The sequence below is a fragment of the Cibotium barometz genome, chromosome 33 (genome assembly GCF_041138505.1).
Source record: "Cibotium barometz isolate CiBa-2024 chromosome 33, ASM4113850v1, whole genome shotgun sequence".
Lineage (NCBI taxonomy): Eukaryota > Viridiplantae > Streptophyta > Polypodiopsida > Cyatheales > Cibotiaceae > Cibotium > Cibotium barometz.
The window spans coordinates 2,153,957-2,170,889 of record NC_141078.1 but is presented as its reverse complement, the minus strand read 5'-3'; the positions used below and the strand labels follow the sequence as shown (position 1 = coordinate 2,170,889).

Below are 16,933 nucleotides of genomic sequence, written 5' to 3'. Positions count from 1 at the left end.
GTGTTATCATCTTATGAGCATCATATATAGGGTTTTCTTGAGGCTCATGCACGTAGGTGACGTCTCCCTTTAGTGTGAGTGAATCCCCCAGGGAATAGATGTTTGTATCTTGTTTGGGGAAATAATATTCACCCTAAAAACTTTGGTGATCCTACTATTTCGAATGCTTGGGTCTTAGAGAGGAATGGGGACTTGAAGATTGTCGTGTGTGAAATGACGGTTATGGCGGGTTAGTTATCTGCTAACTAAGTGATATGGCAGATCTTAGGGAGGCATTAGCAGAGCCAATGTGCATCCTTATTGGACTCGATCCTTGGGACAACAAGCGAGGCTTGGAGGTTGGACTGAAGCAAAGTTAACTAGTGATGGAAGGCTAATAACCCTTAATTATTGGGCCATTTTTAATAATTTTTTGAGCAAAATGGATAATTTTAGCCATTTTTTGTAATTTTGGGCTAACCATTAGTAAAACTACCTATTTTTAGCAGCAAAATTAGAAGTTTTAGATTATTTTTCATTTTTATTATTTTGGTCATTTATCGCTATTTTTTGGGTGTATGGCTCATTTTTTATAGCTATTTTGATATATTTTGCACCAATTTTACTCAAATTTTAATAAACAACCAAGAGACAAAAATGATACTGCCAAGCCTTATTAGGATGTAGAGTGTGTGGAGAATGAGCTATTTTGAAGTATTGCACTGAAAATTTAATAAAGCGCTGGGAAATGAAAATGATATTCCCAAGCCTTGTTAAGATGTAGAATGTGTGGAGAATGAAGAGAAGTGCATAAAAATATCATTTTTAAGCCATTTTCAGCATTTAGGACCAAATTTGGGCCGACCGCGCGTAAGAGAAGTGAAAAGGTGAGTTTTAGTGTGAAGGAGTCCATCATTTTCTTGTGAAATGGGTAGTTTTTCCCCATTTAGACATGCTCTCACTAAATAATCATCTTCCACTGATACATTGATAGACCCAATGGATTCAATAATGCCCTTGATCTTTAAAGCATACTCATTGATAGACATGCTTTTCTTCTCCACAGTATGCAACTCTTGTTTTGACAGCAATTTCCTTGCCTTTGTGTTGGTCTGGAACATCTACACTAGATTCTTCCATGATGCAACTGCTAGAGTGTTGGCATCTTGTATGTGTCCTAATATTGTGTATGTGATACTAATTGAAATCCAATACATGACTTTCTTTGCACCCTGGTTTTAGTCCTTGAATGCCTTTATATCTACTAGAGTGGCATTCTCTTCGGACAACTCTAGAAGCTTCTCATTGTCTCCTTCAACATAGTCCCAAAATCCTTTACCCATCAGGAAATTGGTCATTTGGACTTCCAAGCATGGAAGTTGTTCTTGTCCAACTTCTCACTGACAATCTAGATTAAGTCCGTCAAACATGTTTACCTACAACAACCAGAAACCTGCAAACAAATAATTTTTGTATGCTGTACACACACCCAAGATTAGCAATACATGTGCAAACACTGTCTACACTCCCAAAATACATTGCTTGCAATAATCAAATTTCGACCATAGATAGTTCTTAACTAGAACTTCTCTAAACTATCAGAAACACATTGTAGAATGAAGGTCGCTATGCACCCAAAATGTGATTTTGCCTCTAAAACTTCAGTACAAAGTACTACCTCGGGGGGTGCACTACTAAGAAACCCTATGTATCACGTGCGTTCAAGGGGTATTAAAAAACCCCATTACCTATGAATTTTTCATGAATAAATGACTCATTTTTCTTTATGGACTTACGATTTTTTTTCCAAAATCGATTAAAAAACCCCTTCTGTAAGTGTATTTCTGTAAATATACCTCAAATTTTTGAGTTAAAAGACCCCTTCATTTGAATTCATGTGCTATACTTACATATTTTTAGGTGAACATCCCAAGAGTACTACGCACAAAGTACAACGCACCCTTCAGGCACCTCTAAGCCTGTGAAGAAAGCTCCTCAATCAGAGATGTGTAGCTCTTCGAGCTACCCAAGGGATGTCGTACCTAAACAAAAAGGGAAAGAGATGATAATGATCTTATCTGTGTACCACTTCCTTGCTTGCTTTGTTCTTGCCTCTTCTTGCCTCACATGAACTGGAGCTCTACCATAAAGATAATGCGGGGGGGAGAGGGAGAGCTTGAGTTTCTTGTTGCAAGCAAACACACACACACACACACAAGAGTAAGACACAAGCGAGAGATGGATGGCTGAATTTTCTTTTATATTTCTCTCTTCTCTACAACCATATAACTAAAAGATAAGAGTACATACTATAAGTGAAAGTACTTTCCTACTACAATAATATACAATGGTCGGTCTATAGTGTGAACTCGACTATATGAGCTGGTGCTATAACTATGCCATAACTCTAGTACTCCAAAGTGTCTTTCACACAACTTGTCATCCACTGGCGGCATATTAAACATAATCTCACTAACCATGCTAGTGGCATAAGCGTGGAAGCTATCACCCAGGCGGGTCATCAATGTCCACAGCACTAGTTGAGCTCCATATCTCAACATAGATTTGGGGTTTCCTTCTTAGAGTCCTTGTGTTTCTAGCAACTTCATCGAGATCCAACAAAGTAGGTGGTACTGGGGTATTGAAGTTGTCGCTTGGATATTTTTGGCTTCTGGGGTTGTGCAGAAGATGGTGATGTTTAGGACCCAAAGGGATGGTTCCCTTCGCCTTAGGCTTCTAGCAACTTGGCAAGGATCCAACAGGACTCGGTTTGGGTAGAACTCTGCTACATGGGGCTCCCACTTGGCGAATCTCAACTCGTGGTTGGGGCTTTGGGCCTACCAGGTCTCCGCTTGGGCTTCAAAAATTATTTTGGCTAGCTAGGATACTATTAACCAATCCTCAACGTTTGAGCCATAAACAACTACTGTGTAAGCTATTTGGCTTGTCATTCTGCTTTTTTAACTAGTCAACCACATAGCAAGTACTTCTTGAGTAGCCATAATTACCTATTCACCCATTAGTGGAAAGAACTATAAAGTTTGTATACATCATAACCTCACCATCAACATCCTTCTAGGTATATCTTTGGATGGGGGCGGGGTGGGCAAAATCCTGGTCTATGGTACAAACCATCTCTTAGATTCCCCCTAAAAGATATAAACCCAATAATTTATCCTCTAACACAGTTGTACCTTACTTGTTCCCAAACTTCATCAACTATGGAGAACCCTCACAAAATTCTCTTCATATAATGAGTCCCCTCACAAAACTCTATTTATATAATGAGCCCCCCTGCGCCACCCCCCCCAAACTCCTCCCTTCTATAAAATAATGGTGTTCAAATCTACAACTTGGATGGGGCACCCTCACCAAACTATCTTCATATAATGAACCCCCCCAACTCCTCTCTTCTATAAAATAATGGTGTTCAAATCTATAACGTGGATGGGGCCTTGTAACAGTCCCCAGCAAATTGTGATTCCTCGTGGGGGGAAAAGGTGCTAAAACAAGATGCCCAAGCATATTATTTTTGGGAAAATTTTCATATTTTCAGATATTTTTATCCTTTAAATGGCATTTAAGGTAAAATTTTAAGCTCGTTTTTATCCATTTTAGCCAACGTTAGCTATATTCCTTAGTAGGTAAGGTTGCTTTGTCACGTAAGCTTTTAGGGACCAAAAGGGTTAGGTGGGGGTGTGTATGGACAAGCCCAAATTTTGCATAGCTTAGAAGGCCAAATAAAACTCCCCAAACCCTCCACTTAAGTAAATAATATGCCTCCAAAGGATTTTTTATCTTCTCAATTATTAAAATGTAGGACCTATTCTACAAACCCCTAAAAAAGACACTTTTATGTCCTCTAGCTATGCCAACTAGTGCTAAGGTTTTTTTCTTTATAGTTGTCTAGGTATCAAATCTCTAAATCTTTCATAATTATTATAATACAAGGCATCACATAGTTTTGGTTTTGTCCTATTAGTCACGTGTCTCTTAAGTGACAACTAGGAGAGAGAGAAACAAATATGTCAAGCACCTAAGGGGGGCACCTTAAGCCTTTTCTTCAAAGGCCTGCCCTACAATCTATGTGTGTGTGTGTGTGCATATACAAGTACTAAGCAAAGAAAGGTAGATGTAATATCATATTTTCTTTTCACTCTTTTTGTGTGCATGTGTGTTCTAACTAAAGGATATTATAGATGACATTGTATTATCCCTATATATATGTGTGTGTAAGCACATACGTGTGTGTGTGTGTGTGTGTGTGTGTGTGTGTGTTTGTTTGTTTTTTTTACAACTTCTAACCAAAGATATGTAGATTCAACATTGTATTTTTTCTTTTAAATATGTTTCAATTATAGTATGATGCCTTCTTTATATTTAATAAAAATCCATCAAGGGGATCACTAAGGTCTTTGTCTTTGTTAAGCATGCCTCACTGGTTTTAATATAGGGTGTTGATGCATTACTCTCATGTTGTTACAATGTTGTTACAATACAATCTTTCTTTGGGTGAATGTGACATGCAAAAGGAAAGAACACTCAAACAAAATATCCCATCTTTTTCATTCCCTTTTATGAACATAATGTAAAAGGAGGCATGCACCTGCTAGTGGTCAAACCCTTTTATCAATGATGGTAATAACTACCACGATTTATTTCACCCCACTTATGATAACAATTACAAACCCAATAATTATAGAAAGAAGAATAAGCTTTTATTCTTCTCCTTTGTCTTTTTCAACTTCTTTTACACTTATGAATACTAAATCCTAAGTAAAATATATCTATGATAACATTAAGGAGCCCAATAAACATGGAGAAGAAGAATAAGAAGAAGGTTTCATTAATTTTCTTTATATATTTTTCTACTTCTCTCACACTTATGAATACTAAATTTGAAATTAAAAACCTACATTGCCATATCAAACAAATAACAAAGAGATGATATTGATGAAGAATCAGAACAAGAACATAAATTGCATGAAATGAAAAATGGTGGTGTCCAAGAGCCCATATAATATCCACTATTTACTATTGATACCATTGCATTGAGAGTGAGAGAGTGCTAACATTGATTGATAAATAAATTAAAAGAGTAGGTAGAAAAAATAGCTCACATGCTAAACAAATATAAATTAGCAATCATGAGGAGAAAAAGGAAGAGAAATCATGAAAAAAAGAGGACGTGAGTACATGAGAGGAGGTTTCCCTTGCTGGGGTGTGATGGATGAGTGTTACCTTTCTTACTTAGCTAGATGTGACATCCTCTACTACAAATATGTAATGAGAGGATAAAAACCAATGATGACTTGGGAGATTCAACTTGCTTTGATACAAGTAGCTCTAGTCTTTGGAGGTGTTCTAACATGACAATAGATGAAGCAATAGTTCTAATAATGTTTGTTGGCATCATATCAATGACCATGCTAATCTTTTTTAAGGAAAATGTTGCTACTAAACATGATGTATGACACCCAAAAAATTTCAAGTTATAAACCATTAGCTACAAGTCAATGGGCCTTCAATGACCTTGTACTACTTGATCCCTTAGTATGTAAGGATGCTCTTTGAATTCCTTGATCTAGGGATATGTTTTCATAATAATCTTACAAACTTTTTAATTTGGTCTTTTACTTTCAAACAAGAAATATATATAAATAGTAAGGAGTAGATTTTGTACTGATTTATTTTTTAAAGCAAGATCACACTTCTTCAAGTGTATTAACGTTTCTTTCTTACAACATAGTTGTTATTCCCAAAAGGATTAATTTCTCTTTGAAGAATTATGGTTTATACAATTTTAGAAAAAAACACACTTGGATACTAAAACATCATATTTATTCTAGGTCTTTGATGGTGTATACACTTGTTTATAAATTGACTAAAAAAAATAAGGCAAAAGTAAGAGTGGCATTAAAAGCTTATATTTAATCTCATTTTGTAGAATAAGAAGATGAACGGGTATATAGGAAGCTATTTTCAAAAGTTTGAATTACTATGGTGGAAAAATGTGAGCTACTTCAAGTATGTTTGTTAGAAAAGGGTGTGGGGTGTTATGCTTATTTTTATCTTAAGAAAATGAACAAAACACATATTAGTGACTACAACTAGAGTTTATGGATGCAAATCTAGGTTTCCTTTTATTTTAAAAGCAATCTACTTATGAATGTAAGCAATCTACTTATATGAATGTATAAGAAAGATGCAAATCTACTTATTTTAAAAGCAATCTACTTATGAATGTATAAGAATGATGCAAATCTTGGTTCCCTTTTTTTTAAAAGCAATCTACTTATGACTATATAAGAAAGATGTTAGAAGCTCATTTGTAGGGGTAAAACAATCATAGTGCTTTTATGTTCAATGTTACATCAAGGCGTGTGCACATTAGAAAAAATGTCTAAAAATTTTGACGGATATAATCATGCCTTTCAAGAAATATAATAAAAGTATGGACATGTTGTGATGCACGCGGTCCTTTTGTGTGTTGGAGAGTGTAGCTTGCCATGTTTTTAGTATCCACACATTCAAACACATATTATATGTGGGTGGGGAGCTTTTGATGCCGTTTTACAAGAAAGTAGTTTTTTGATATGCCACTCTTTTGGACTTCTCACTAATTTGGCTTGGCATGTTGTGTAGTTAAGAGGGATGATTTGGTTCACCCTAATTAAGTACAATGAGACTGCAACCATTGACATAAAATCAGAAGGGCCCCTCCAAGGGTACATATGGAGCTTTCAAAAATTATAAGTGTGTTTACACATCTGAGTAGAGTGGAAGTAGATTCTAATGCGAAAATTCAATGAGTGGGGAGATGGACAGGGGATAGTGCATGGTCATGACATTGGGAAGGCAAGATTGAGTGAAAAGAAGGGATTCTTTTCCCATTTCTCGAAAAAAACCAATTCTAGCCACGGGTCTTTAAACCGTATAAGCCACATTGCTTAAGGATAATTTACCTAATGATGCATTGTATGTGTAGGAATGAAGTTACTCTACAAGTTTACAGCATATTGAAAATAATAAGGTTTAAAAGCTAGATACACTCATTATATTTACGTACATGGTGGCAACTACTTTGATAGTCATAGCTTAAAGATGAGTTTTAACAAGCTTTCCCATCAAGGCATAATGCATGCTTAAGGTGAGCTTTGAGGTTTAAACTGGAGTTTTAATTGGAAGTCTTTTCGAAGCAACCTAAATTTAGGCGGCCCTTGAGAAACTAAAATAAAACTAGTGCGATAAATTAAACAAATCATTTAGGGTGCAGTCCCAAAAAGTATTGGGATAAGGTAGGAGAGGAATGTGTGTGTTGGGGCGAATGCTAAGGGGGATGTTTCAGTAGAATGTATATATTTTTTTTGTTGGAATTGAAAATTCCCATTTAAAATTTGGCATTGCCTTGATTTTCAAGGAATAAAAATCATGCTTGATTATAATGGCATTTTCTCTATTATTTACTATTTTCAAGTTCATTTTCTTTTAGTAGTATACTCCAGTGCTTGAAAACTCCTGACCTTCGGTGTGTTTTTTACTACTGACTAAAATTCAAAAATCCCGGCTAAACTTTGACCTTGTTTTGAGAAAAAATGATGAAAATTTAATGTTTTAAGTTATCAAACCAGCCAATCATAAGAAAACCGGTCTTCATATTCCAACCTTGTCCTTTTTCTCACTGGATAGGAAAAAAGTTTTTTGTGAGCACTAGTATATGCACACACATGGGCAGGCCCTAACCCCATACCTTTTACAGTGACGTGATCAGTCTTAGTGAGCAGGGCTCAAGCTCGACACCTCCGCAACTTGCTTACCAACTTTGCCACACTAGTGGTGACATTTCATTTATAATCTCGGCATTTTTTCTATTTTAATCACTAAATTTTGATTAATTTCTAAGTGTTATCTTTAAGTGCAATCGATACTCTTTTCTAGTGGGTGTCATGCCCGTTTTTGGGTGTTTTGCCCTTAAAATACGTCGTTTGATTTTTAGTGACCATCAAAAAATAAGGTAAAACATAAAAATACATGCACTATCATTTTGAAGGGAGACCCAACTTGCCAAAAATCATCCTTGGTCACAAGTGTGTGGAGGCAATGCCTTTTAGTGAAAGCAAGGCTTAGGTTGTACTTTGCTTAGGCTCTTGAAAAAAAGAAGAAGGGGGTTGGCTTGTTAGAGGGGAAATATTTGATAGGCTCTTGGTTTGATGCAAATCGAAATTGAATGATGGTAAGGGGAAATTAATATTATTTCTTGAGAAAAATGATGATGGTAAGGGGATTTTTTAAATATTTCTTGAGATGCAAATTCAAAATTTAAAGGAAATTTATATTATATATATTTGAGAGAGAATTTATGGAGGGGAGAGTTCACCTGCAGTCGAGGCAAAAGGGTAAGGGGATTTTAAAATTTCAAATTAAAATAGTGGGCATTGATGAAGGACTAGAGTGGGCACAAGCACCCACCAGCTCGATGTCCAATATTTTTTCTTTTTGCTTTGGCTGTCTGAATGCCCCAGTCCCCGTCCCATCGCCATCCCATCTGTCGCTCATGATTCATTTCCGCATTGTTCTTGACGGTGCTTTTGTGTTACGGCAAGCATCATAGGACCCTTCCCTTACGTGCCCGAGGACCCCTTTTTTCTTTTGCCACCTAGGCAAACAAAATCCTATCGCTGCCCACCACGCTGGCAATGTGCGGGGTCCACCTGCCATATGTTAAAAAAGCCGATCGTCGCTTATTATTTTCTTCTTCTTTTTTAGTCTCTCTCCACTACATTATTTTCCTCTCTCTACTTCTGGCCACTACATTATTTTCCTCTCTCTACTTCGCAACCTCATTTTCCTCTCTCTACTCCATGCTTCCTCTCTCTCTAGTTTTCCCCGAGTCCTTTCTACTAATCTCTCTCTACTCCCTCCTCTCTACCTCTCTCTCTCCTCTTTGCCATCCAGTTCTCTCTCCCTCTCTCTCTCTCTCTCTCTCCTGATTGCTTGGGAAGTCTCTGCTAAGTGGGCCTGAACCTTCAACATTGTTTTTCTCCATCTACTCACTCATGCCACTCTACTTAGACACCGTTGTTCCAAACAGGACACAAAATTGAGCCAGTTTTGAACGTGAACACTACTAGCACACGAACGAGAGAGAGAGTGTGTGATCACACACAGAGAGAGAGAGAGAGAGAGAGAGAGAGAGAGAGAGAGGGGCTCTGCCCTCCTTGCCAAACACCATCAATTCTCCACATTTCTTAGTAGACAGAATAGCTTGTAGCAGTGTCCATCATTTACACGAGAATTGCCACGAGGACGCTGCGCGTGACAGTGAGTGAAAGGGACCCTCTCCCCACTCTCTAGAGCCATCTCCCGTCTCTCTCTCTCTGTCATGCAGCTCAATTCTGGCTTTCTTGCTGGGTGATTAATTCGACCATGGCCTTACACTCTTCACACAACTAGCTGCCACTCCTCCCTGTGTAGTGTTTCTATCTTCTTCAGAGCTCACTTAATTAGTGTTTCTATCTTCTTCAGAGCTCACTTAATTAGTGTGGAAGATTCTTGCCCTTAAAGCAGCCCCCAAAGAAGACTTTCCTTTCCTACCACCTTGCGATCAAACAATTATTGCCGAGGCCTTTTGACAGCACGAGGATTTTTTTCTCTCTTAAAAAAAAAAAAACCATACCATGTTCACTGTAGCTAGCTGAATAGGGGAAAAAAGGGCTCCCCCTTTTTTTTTTCCCTTGCATCCTTTTAGTGGCCTGTTCAATGTAGCTGAAGGAAACACGTCAAAACAAGGCTTCCCTTCAACCTTTGTGTTATGAAGATTTCTACTAGAAGCTGTAAATCAGGTAATTAAGGCTTCCAAATATATAATGTGCAGTATCTCAGGGCTTCCAAGTGAACATTTGCACCAAGTGATCAAGAGGAACTTGACAAAGGCCGTCATATTTTAAGTCAAAGTAACCAAGTAATCATACCTTGAAAAGAAAGAAGCATTTTGGAAAATTGACCGAGCTCACTTGCTTTGTTTATCTAATCTAACTCAAGGATGTTAGCGTAGATTAGTTTGTGTAGCGTTGTGTGAGAGCAGTTGCTGCTGATTGAAGCTTAATGAGCGTTGTCTAACATCATTCAATGATGGGCTCTTTTGTCCTCTTGCATCGCCCTTCCTATGGCATGTACTGGTTACTCATATAGTGAACCCCTTGGAACTAACTACTGGCAGGTTACAACACGCGCGTTTGCTGATCCACTGGTCACAAATACTGATCTAGTCAGGGCAAGACAAACAGAGAACACCAGACTTTTTTGGTATGGGAGAATAGGCTGGATATCTTCAACTAGGCTCGACCCTCCTACACCGAACAAATCGTCGAGCTTGCCGAAAATGCCGAAACTGTTCTGACCTTTCTCACACCTTTACTTCAGGCAATTGCTGATCAAAGTTGGATTGGTGTGGAAAAGATGAAGTGTTCCTCAGATGGGAAGATAGTGCTACCCAAAAATGCCCAATGCGTCAGGAAGCCTATGCACCACCCAGGGCCTGGGAGACTTGCAGTGAAATGGTGGTTTCGCACTGCCAACTTCTCAAATTTTGCACCGCATCCTCCCCCTCAGAAATCCAAGTGCTTGGGGTCATGGAACATGATGAGCCTTGTTTGGCTTTTTGCAATAGCAGGTTTCATAGTGGCATGCACTGTGTATCATTTTTTCAGCAGGGAGCACTACAAGCACTATCAGGACACGCTTGTCAACATGTGCGACGAGAGGGCCAGGATGCTGCAACATCAGTTTGCTGTGAGTATGAACCATGTGCATGCCTTGGCAATCCTGGTCTCTACCTTCCACTTAGGAAAACACCCATCAGCCATTGACCAGGTACTTATCCCCTTTGTTACATACAACAGCCAATAGTCATGCACCAGAGCAGTTAGTTTTGTTTCTTACAAGAAAAGGCATGAGCCATGCCCATTTCATGATCTTCAGAAAACTTTCGCGGAGTACACGGCACGGACTGCGTTTGAGAGGCCCCTTATGACTGGAGTAGCATATGCACAGAGGGTTCTATACTCAGAAAGGGAGGCTTTGGAGAGTGAGCAAGGATGGACAATCAAAACCATGCACTCAAAAGTACCGAGCCCAGTTCAAGATGAATATGCTCCAACTGTACTCTTCCAAGAAACTCTGGGGCATCTGGCCTCTCTCGATATGATGTCTGGAGAGGTTAAAGTCCTCCTTACCCATGGTGCTTCATATGTGTAAATGCAACAAATCTGTGATACATTTCTTTGAGATTTTTCCCCTGGGTGCTTGCAGGAGGACCGAGAGAATATACTGAGAGCTAGGTCATCCGGAAAGGGGGTGCTGACAAGCCCTTTCAAACTGTTGGAATCCAACCATCTTGGTGTTGTTTTGACTTTTGCTGTGTACAACAAAGACCTGCCTCCAGACGCGACAACTGATGAGAGGATTGCAGCAGCAGCGGGGTGTGTCTCTTCCTTCCCGGACTTCTAATAGTATTGCAAAGCCTTGCATAGCTGAGAATGTTAATGGACAATTAATATCCTCTGAACAGGTAGATTGGAACTGTCTGTACTTATCTTTAGACTGAGCCCATCCCAGGAATTAAACTACTGTGGAACGAAGGCTGTTGCACAATCCCCTTGCTGTTGAAGGAACCCCCTTTTGTTTCATTTTGATTGATAAAAGCACTGGGGCTGCCCTTCATGTTCGATCTTCTTGATATCATAGGAACTCTCTCTTGATGTGTTTAAATCATAGTTAAAATGTATTTAATAGGAGGTCATTGCAAATGCATGAATACGGAAATGAGACAAATAAAAATGGATGACAATGCCGTCTAGCCACCTGTGACAAATGTGTCTATGAGAAGTTTTCATTATCAATATGGAGTGTTGATGCAACTATGGTTTTGACTGATAGCACAGTACTGTGAAGCCCTTTATCTTTGATCTTGTTGATGATTGCAGTCATGGCTTTATATAGTCCTTGAGTTTATGCTGCCCTCATGGCAGCAGAAGCATTGATTTGCCTTATAATGACAATCAATCTCCTCTAGAGACAAATGCCCTGTCTACTTCTTTGCCAGGCTTTTGGGCGTGCAAACTTTTATGGTCTTCTGTGGATCTTTCTTGCTTTTTTAGGAGAAAAGATTCCTGGCTATCAACAGGCTCCTGCAAGAGCCTTGTCAAGTCTTTAGGTTCATATATATTTTGTTGGAACACCTTGTCTTTGTTAGAAAATCAAGCATAAAGCTCCGGCACCAATTGTCTTTGATTTCTGGAGCTGACTCCTGAGCATGGCCATTAGTTGGAGAGGAATTGCAAAATGCTCCACTATCCTCCACTCCTCTGTCTGATTAATGAAAAGGTACCTGCTCGAGATTTTGTAGATACTGAGGGGAAAGAAATGTTGCTGAAACTTCCAGGCAAACTTCACCCAAGAGAGCACCACATCACTCATGTCAGAGTCTTGCCTCATGTAACCCCTTGGCCCAATCTGATTTTAAAGGAGATGCTTGTGAATGCCACTCCTCGGGGGTGCGTTTCTGTGATGTGAAGGCGCCACCGTTAAGCCATGTTCATCCCTGCCCATTTGATGTGTCCACCCACAGGATGCACCTTATGGGAGACACAGATACATGAATGAGCTACCTTTGTTGTTCATATGCAACTGCTCGTCCCCTGCTAGCTTCTATTTGCTTGAAGCTAAGAATCCCCCCTAAGTTACTGTTTTGTTTCCATAGCTACAAATAGCTTTTTGGGTGATGCAGATACCTGGGTGGAGCTTTTGACTTTGAATCACTCGTCCAGAACTTACTGCAGCAACTTGCAAAGAAGGAAGCCATTATCATAAATGTGTACGACATAACTAATTCTTCAAGGCCTCATATAATGTATGGACCCGATGACTTCTTAGATGCCGCCTCATCGCATGTTAGTTCACTGGATTTGGGTGATCCCCTCCGAAAACACGAGATGAGATGCAGGTATGAAGATAAGAGATTTTGTGTTGTCACTGCAATATATTCCATCTTGCTGAAGCTATGGAGTTTCAATACAGGGATGGTTGTCTAACAAGGAGATTATGCACTTAATGGTTGGCTTATTCAAATAAATATCACAGGCTAGCAAGAAAGCCACCACTCGCAAGGTTAGCTATTGGGTTTGCTAGTGGAGTAGTGGCACTTGTGGCACTCATCTGCTCGATGGTCTACAATGCACATATGCATGTGAGGAAGGTAGAGGAAGATTACCGAAAGATGGAGGAGCTGAAAGTTAGAGCCGAGGCTGCCGATATCGCAAAATCTCAGGTTGTTCCATGAATGGGAGCTCCATTCTGTTTCGGCATTGTGAAAAGTTTTGTATAGATGCTGACACTTCGTTGTGTTTCAGTTCTTGGCAACTGTGTCTCATGAGATCCGAACCCCTATGAATGGAGTGCTTGGTAATGTGCCTTGGCTCAAGCGCTCTTACCTTGTAATCTTAGCACAAGCATTCATATGAACACAATGTTTGAGGGTGCTAAGACAACCATAAAAAAGACTTGCTTTTGCGGTTGAGCAGAATGTAATGATTCTTTCTTTTGCCCCAAAACACAGGCATGTTACAGATGCTCATGGACACGGATCTGGATACTACCCAACAAGACTTTGCCCGAACAGCTCAAGCTAGTGGAAAAGCACTGATTACATTGATCAATGAAGTCCTTGACCAAGCAAAGATAGAGTCAGGTCGTATCGAACTAGAGGAAGTGCCGTTTGATCTACGAGCCATCCTTGATGATGTCCTGTCCCTTTTCTCAGGAAAAACTCGGGATAAGGGCATTGAGGTACAAACCTACAAAAAATGGTCATGGTTTCCACTGTGTCTTGCTTCAAGTTTTTTGGCATCTGAACTTACTCTCAGCATTTCCTCTGCTTGCTTTCATTGCATGTGGGGAAGCTTGCTGCATTTGTTTCGGATAGAGTACCCCATGTCCTTATTGGAGATCCAGGCAGGTTTCGTCAAATTATCACGAATCTGGTTGGAAACTCTGTAAAAGCAAGTGCTCTCTCCTTGAACTTTGTACTTGCAGATTATTTTGAATTTACAAAACACTCTTTTGCATACTCACGCACGCACACTTGCACACACACCATCTTGTTTAGAATCTAAGCAGTTTTGGTTAGTGCCATAACAGTCAAATTTCAATGTCCTCCTAGCTTTTTCATCTCTGGTTAACTAGTTTCTGTGGCTAATTGGACTCTTTTGCTTTGCTAATGTGTAGTTCACAGAAAGGGGGCACATTTTTGTTCGTGTCCATCTCTGGGAGGATATAGAATCAGTGAGAGCTAGCAGTACTGAGGCCTTTTCAAAAGAATTGACAGAAGGCAGGCCAAAAAATTGTAATGATATTCCATGTGATACTTTGAGTGGCTTTGCAGTTGCAGATGGGCAAAATAGCTGGGACATGTTCGAGCTTCTGCTCGGAAATAGAAGCTGCAAGTCAGCTGATACCAGGGAAAGAGATTTGTTTGAGGTGGGAGACTCAGTTAAACTATTTGTCAGTGTGGAGGATACAGGAGTGGGCATCCCTTTACAAGCTCAACAAAGAATCTTCATGCCCTTTATGCAAGCAGATAGTTCCACCTCGCGTACGTATGGTGGCACAGGGATCGGCTTAAGTATAAGTAAATGTCTTGCTGAGCTGATGGACGGTGAGATGAAATTCAAGAGTGTGGAAGAGGTGGGATCGACCTTCACTTGCACTTTAATGCTGAAAACAGGCCCAACAAACTGTGTAGAGGATAAAAGGAGACCTCTCAGTGACCCTCTGTCAACTAGATTCAAGGGCATGAGAGCACTTATCGTCGATGGAAACCATATTCGATCCGAGGTGACGAAATACCATCTTCAAAGATTAGGTGTGCAAGTTAAAGTATACCACGATTGCCGGGCTGCCATCCAGATGCTGTTAAGACATGATGGTGTGGCTAATGGAGATACCAGGTTTGTAGCTTGGCTTGGCTTTTTAGGGGTTTTAAACAATAAAATGGTGTAGATTTGTAATGTATGTGCTTCCCATGGCAAGCTACTAAAAGATCCTTTCTACATGCTAGAGCAATGCGGTCCCTGGACATGGTTCTTGTGGATAAAGATGCTTGGGGTGTATCCACAGGGCTAACTTTCCCATCCCTGCTTTGCGATGCAAAACAAAAATTGAGTGTGGTGCCCCCATGGAAGATACAAAAAGACCCAAAGGTGATTCTTTTGGCAACTTCCATCACCACTGCAGAGTCTGAGAAAGCAAAAGCCATGGGATTTGTGGAGACCATTATCATGAAACCATTGCGGCCAAGTTTGATGGCTGCTTGCCTTCAACAAGCTCTTGGCTTGGGGAGCAAGGGACCACAGGGGCAAGGTCTTCGGGAAGGACCCACAAATCTGCACAATCTCTTGCATGGCAAAAACATTTTAGTTGTAGATGACAACCTAGTCAACCGCAGAGTGGCTGCTGGTGCGTTGAAGAAGTATGGGGCCGGTGTGGAGAGTTGTGACAGTGGAAAGGCTGCCATTACATTGCTTCAGCCACCTCACAATTTCGATGCTTGCTTTATGGACATCCAAATGCCAGAAATGGATGGGTATATGCACAAAACTCCCATCATTTTCGCACTACGCTGTGTGCTTGACATTTGCGTTAATCGCTGAACATGGTTTTGCAACATGCTTTGATTTTAAGTAGTGATTTTTCTGACAGAATTTGTTGTGACCAGATTTGAGGCTACCAGACAAATACGGAGGACTGAGGAGCTGACTGAGCAGGCTGCCTGTGGAAAAGGAAATTCAAGTAAAGGGGGTAAGTGGCATGTGCCAATTTTCGCCATGACGGCCGATGTCATTCAGGCGACACCTGATGAGTGCGAGAAATGTGGGATGGATGGGTATGTGTCAAAACCATTTGAAGAAGATCAACTATACCTGGTGGTGGCAAAATGCTTGGAGCTACAGTCAATGACATCTGAAAAACCAGGATCGACATGACACTGATTCTCCTACTGAGTGTTTTGCCAGTTCCAAATTTTTTGGCTTTCTTCCTTGCTCATCACTAAGCACATGCAGCTACTTGTGCCATGAAAATTCTATTTTGATTTCTTCGGACCAGACGATGCTAAGGAAGACCATCTCCCAAGATTGCCCCACATCGCAGCTCGGGGCACCCACCCCATTGACTCCAAAACATACTGAAACATCAAACTTCCATGGTAAGTTAAAATCATTATTATATGGTCAAACTACAAGATATAAAATAATACCATGAAGATAAAGTCGTACAGTTTTTTTTTGGAAATAGCTGATACTAAACACAATTGTCTTACATTTGTAGAGTAACTCTGTACATGCCCAATTGACAAGCAGCTTGATTGCCTTGACTAGCTACAAGATGGGAGTAAGAGGGTTTTTCAAGCCAAGATAGCCGGTGTGAAGATGGAGAAGCCTCCGAGCTCTAGCTATACAGGGTCTAGTGACCTCAATATGAATTTTCTGGGATATGAAAGTCGCTGTACATAAAAGCCCCACAATCTACCAAAGCATCCGATTTTACCTTCAATCAGAACTTGAGAATCTTCTCAAAACATATGAAAACATCAGATGTCTGCTTTACGGATGTTGAGTGTACACAAACTATGAAAAATCCAAATTTGTATGTGTTTCGTATCGTTCATTTATCTCTGTCTCCACTTGAAAACCATGTATGGTACCATCTATCTAACTCTCAATTGTACACTCTTGAAAACCAATGAGCATACCTGGTTTATTTATCTGTTTAGCATATCGTAAGGCCCTCCTTTTCCCCTTCCTTAACCTGCATATGGGAGACAAAGATGGTATAATGACCACAAGCATAGTAGCTCATGTGGCAGCAATGGCTATACCATGCATGATGTTTGGAGGTC

The 16,933-nt window shown here is 40.0% G+C and overlaps 1 protein-coding gene across 3 annotated transcripts; it reads left to right on the top strand.

Moving 5' to 3' along the window:
* The first annotated feature begins 9,152 nt into the window (after window positions 1-9,152).
* LOC147619190 (histidine kinase CRE1-like) lies at window positions 9,153-16,722 on the top strand. Of its 3 annotated transcripts, XM_086772814.1 has the most exons (14): window positions 9,389-9,821; window positions 10,199-10,284; window positions 10,402-10,851; window positions 10,960-11,196; window positions 11,290-11,459; window positions 12,767-12,982; window positions 13,120-13,306; window positions 13,389-13,440; window positions 13,595-13,824; window positions 13,938-14,036; window positions 14,263-14,984; window positions 15,095-15,619; window positions 15,752-16,240; window positions 16,363-16,722. In XM_086772814.1, the coding sequence occupies exons 3-13, from the start codon at window positions 10,438-10,440 to the stop codon at window positions 16,017-16,019; spliced, it is 3,120 nt and encodes a 1,039-aa protein (XP_086628940.1). In that variant the 5' UTR covers window positions 9,389-9,821; window positions 10,199-10,284; window positions 10,402-10,437; the 3' UTR covers window positions 16,020-16,240; window positions 16,363-16,722. The 3 variants fall into 3 exon arrangements, with proteins under 3 accessions (XP_086628938.1, XP_086628937.1, XP_086628940.1); XM_086772812.1 differs by having other exon boundaries at window positions 9,153-9,821; window positions 10,199-10,851; window positions 16,413-16,722; XM_086772811.1 differs by having other exon boundaries at window positions 9,153-9,821; window positions 10,199-10,851.
* The last annotated feature ends 211 nt before the right edge of the window (window positions 16,723-16,933 follow it).

Coding starts and splice junctions, on each gene's coding strand:
- LOC147619190 (XM_086772812.1), top strand. CDS start 10,438: ATGAAGTGTTCCTCAGATGGGAAGATAGTGCTACCCAAAAATGCCCAA. Junction 14,037..14,262: donor TGGTTGGAAACTCTGTAAAA/GCAAGTGCTCTC, acceptor GCTAATGTGTAG/TTCACAGAAAGGGGGCACAT. Junction 14,985..15,094: donor GTGGCTAATGGAGATACCAG/GTTTGTAGCTTG, acceptor TCTACATGCTAG/AGCAATGCGGTCCCTGGACA.